Below are 2500 nucleotides of genomic sequence, written 5' to 3'. Positions count from 1 at the left end.
GGTGAGGGTGCTGAACAAAGACATGGTGTTACAAGGCTATAGGATCCCTGCAGGGGTAAGTGTGTGTGTGTGTGTGTGTGTGTGTGTGTGTGTGTGTGTGTGTGTGTGTGTGTGTGTGTGTGTGTGTGTGTGTGTGTGTGTGTGTGCGCGCGAGAACGTTAACCCCCATTCTCTCTCTCTCTCTCTCTCTCTCTCTCTCTCTCTCTCTCTCTCTCTCTCTCCTGCAGTACAACGTGTTAGTGTTGAATTCCTTAATGGGTTGGGATGAGTCCTTTTACCCTCGAGCTAATGAGTTCCTGCCTGAGCGGTGGAACAGAGCGCGTCCACTGGGCGATATCCACCCCTATGCCAGCCTCCCCTTCGGTGCCGGCCCTAGGATGTGTGTGGGACGCCGAGTGGCTGAGCAGGAGATGTACACACTGCTTGCCAGGGTGAGGAGCACTGTTTAACTCATTTTATGGCATAATATCAATACATTATTTCTTTTATCCAACTTGGATACGCATGTTTCTTCAAGGTTTAGGGAAGTAGGTGACAACGTGCGTCGATCTTGTTGGTTCACGGTAATCTCTGGGTGAAATTGTAGTTTCGTAACCTTATTCAGCTTTTTTATTCAGATCTGTACAATTTCACACTCGTAGCAGATTTTTTTTTAAATGATCTTATTCCATAACTGCGTTGTCTGCTAATAACAAAATATCATCATGTGACACGGTTTCAAGTGGTTACTCAATATTATTTACTACTTATTTCATGGTTTCTAATTCTTTGACTGATTTGCTACATATCATGATGCAACTCAAGTTAGTGATTGGTGTCCATCTTTGGGGTCCTCTTAATATCTCTTTCAGTCATTTACCACAGTTGGAACTTTCATTACAGATGGCACAGCGCTTCACTGTTGAGTACAACTACGAGGACATAGAACAGGTGTCTGGTCTGGTGTTCTACCCTTCACGGCCTCTTCGGTTCTCCTTCGTACCTCGTTAACAGCGTGAACACCATTTACCTTTGAACGGTACCCATTGGTTTCCTTAAACCCTAACTAGAAGAACAAGTGATGTTCGCATACATCATGATAAATTGCTCTGTAAGCAGTAAACAGTCGAGATAGAGCGCTAGACGTTTGCATGCCGGTTCCACAGCATTTGTTGCCTTGTGTTTTTACTCACGCTGGCCTGTAAACTCTATTATAGTATCATGGTTATCCATTTCTCCTAAGGATTGGCGTTAGAAAATGTTACTTTAATAGGAAAAGCTAAGGTAAAACAGTGAAAGCTCATTTAACTGCTGCACTATATATATGAGTGAAGACCGAACTGCCATGCCTTGGAAAATTTAGCAAGCACTCACTGCATCCACAACATATGTCGAATGAAAACTTAAACATACAAAAATATATCAACTTCACCCTTGCCATAATTGTTCAGTACTTAAGTAATACAGACATCTAATATTCAAACATGCAAAGCATGGTGTCCTATCATATCAGGAGTTAAGAATTCAAAACTTCCAACCTAAATCTTATTTCTGACCATCTTTACGTGTGTCTTTTAGGGTCGTTTACAAGTATAAGCAGATCGGTAAACTACCAATGGCATATGTATCTCGTATCATATCACCCTTAATTCGTAGAAAAAAAAATGTAATGCATCTAGCGGGTATTCTGGAGTTCGACGCAAATACCAAGCAACGCACTTCAGTTATCATTAGGCATTCGAATCTGAATCGAGAATTCAAATCCCAAACCATGATACAACTAATAATGTGCTCTATCGACTTCACTATTTCTTGAATGTAAACAACTGAAGCAAAATAGAAATATGCGGAATCTGAAGGGATAGAGAATAGCAAAATCCAATCAACACATCAGGCAAACACTTTAATTTTGTCCATATTTCTCCTTTAATTATAGCAGCCAACTCCTCAGCATACTGATACAAATATGTCATAATCAACACACGGATCCCACCACAATAAGCACTACCTTGGTCAACACTATTAGCACTGAAATTCCGAAAATTGATATTTATATATAGAGTAATCTTTACTGTACACAAAGATATTATGTGATAATCATTCATTCAGCTTGGACAAAATTCTCCTTTCTTATGAAGGATAAGGCTTTGTGGCTCCTCTGTGTAAACTGTTTTCTTCTTGAAGGGTTGGACATCTACGAAAAGACATGGAAAAGTGCAGGGTTACATCATTAGCCTAAGAGTGGAGAGGAAAAGAAATTTGATTTAGAATACCATTAATGAATAATAGAAAAAGAGTGGGTGATAGGACAAAACCCTGAGGAACATCACAGTTTACAGATTTAAGAGAAGAACAGTCATCGTCTATCACTGTATAAAAATAGAAGAGTCAGAAGGGAAACATAAGATAGAATTGCAAAGAGAAGGATAGAAAGCGCAGGAGGGTAGATTGGAAGTCGAACCTTAGTGCCAGACCTTATCAAAGACTTTTAATATGTCTGAGACAACACCATTAATTTCAT

The 2500-nt window shown here is 39.9% G+C and overlaps 1 protein-coding gene and 1 long non-coding RNA gene across 5 annotated transcripts in view; one reads left to right on the top strand and one right to left on the bottom strand.

Moving 5' to 3' along the window:
- Positions 1–2500, bottom strand: part of LOC123504598 — a 194863-nt gene that overhangs the window by 60091 nt on the left and 132272 nt on the right. The gene's annotated exons all lie outside the window — the stretch shown is intronic.
- The window catches only part of LOC123504595 (probable cytochrome P450 49a1), a 19971-nt gene that overhangs the window by 15151 nt on the left and 2320 nt on the right, over positions 1–2500 (top strand). For all 3 annotated transcript variants that reach the window (XM_045255246.1, XM_045255245.1, XM_045255248.1), the window contains exons 9-11: positions 1–55; positions 228–431; positions 883–2500. The exon at positions 1–55 is cut by the window's left edge and continues 24 nt beyond it; the exon at positions 883–2500 is cut by the window's right edge and continues 2320 nt beyond it. In XM_045255246.1, the coding sequence (XP_045111181.1) occupies positions 1–55; positions 228–431; positions 883–990 (367 nt within the window). In that variant the 3' untranslated portion in view covers positions 991–2500. The remainder of the gene's footprint in view (positions 56–227; positions 432–882) is intronic.

This window comes from Portunus trituberculatus, chromosome 16 (assembly GCF_017591435.1).
Source record: "Portunus trituberculatus isolate SZX2019 chromosome 16, ASM1759143v1, whole genome shotgun sequence".
In the NCBI taxonomy this organism is placed as follows: domain Eukaryota; kingdom Metazoa; phylum Arthropoda; class Malacostraca; order Decapoda; family Portunidae; genus Portunus; species Portunus trituberculatus.
The sequence above is the reverse complement of the archived record's forward strand: the minus strand, read 5'-3'. Positions and strand labels throughout refer to the sequence as shown.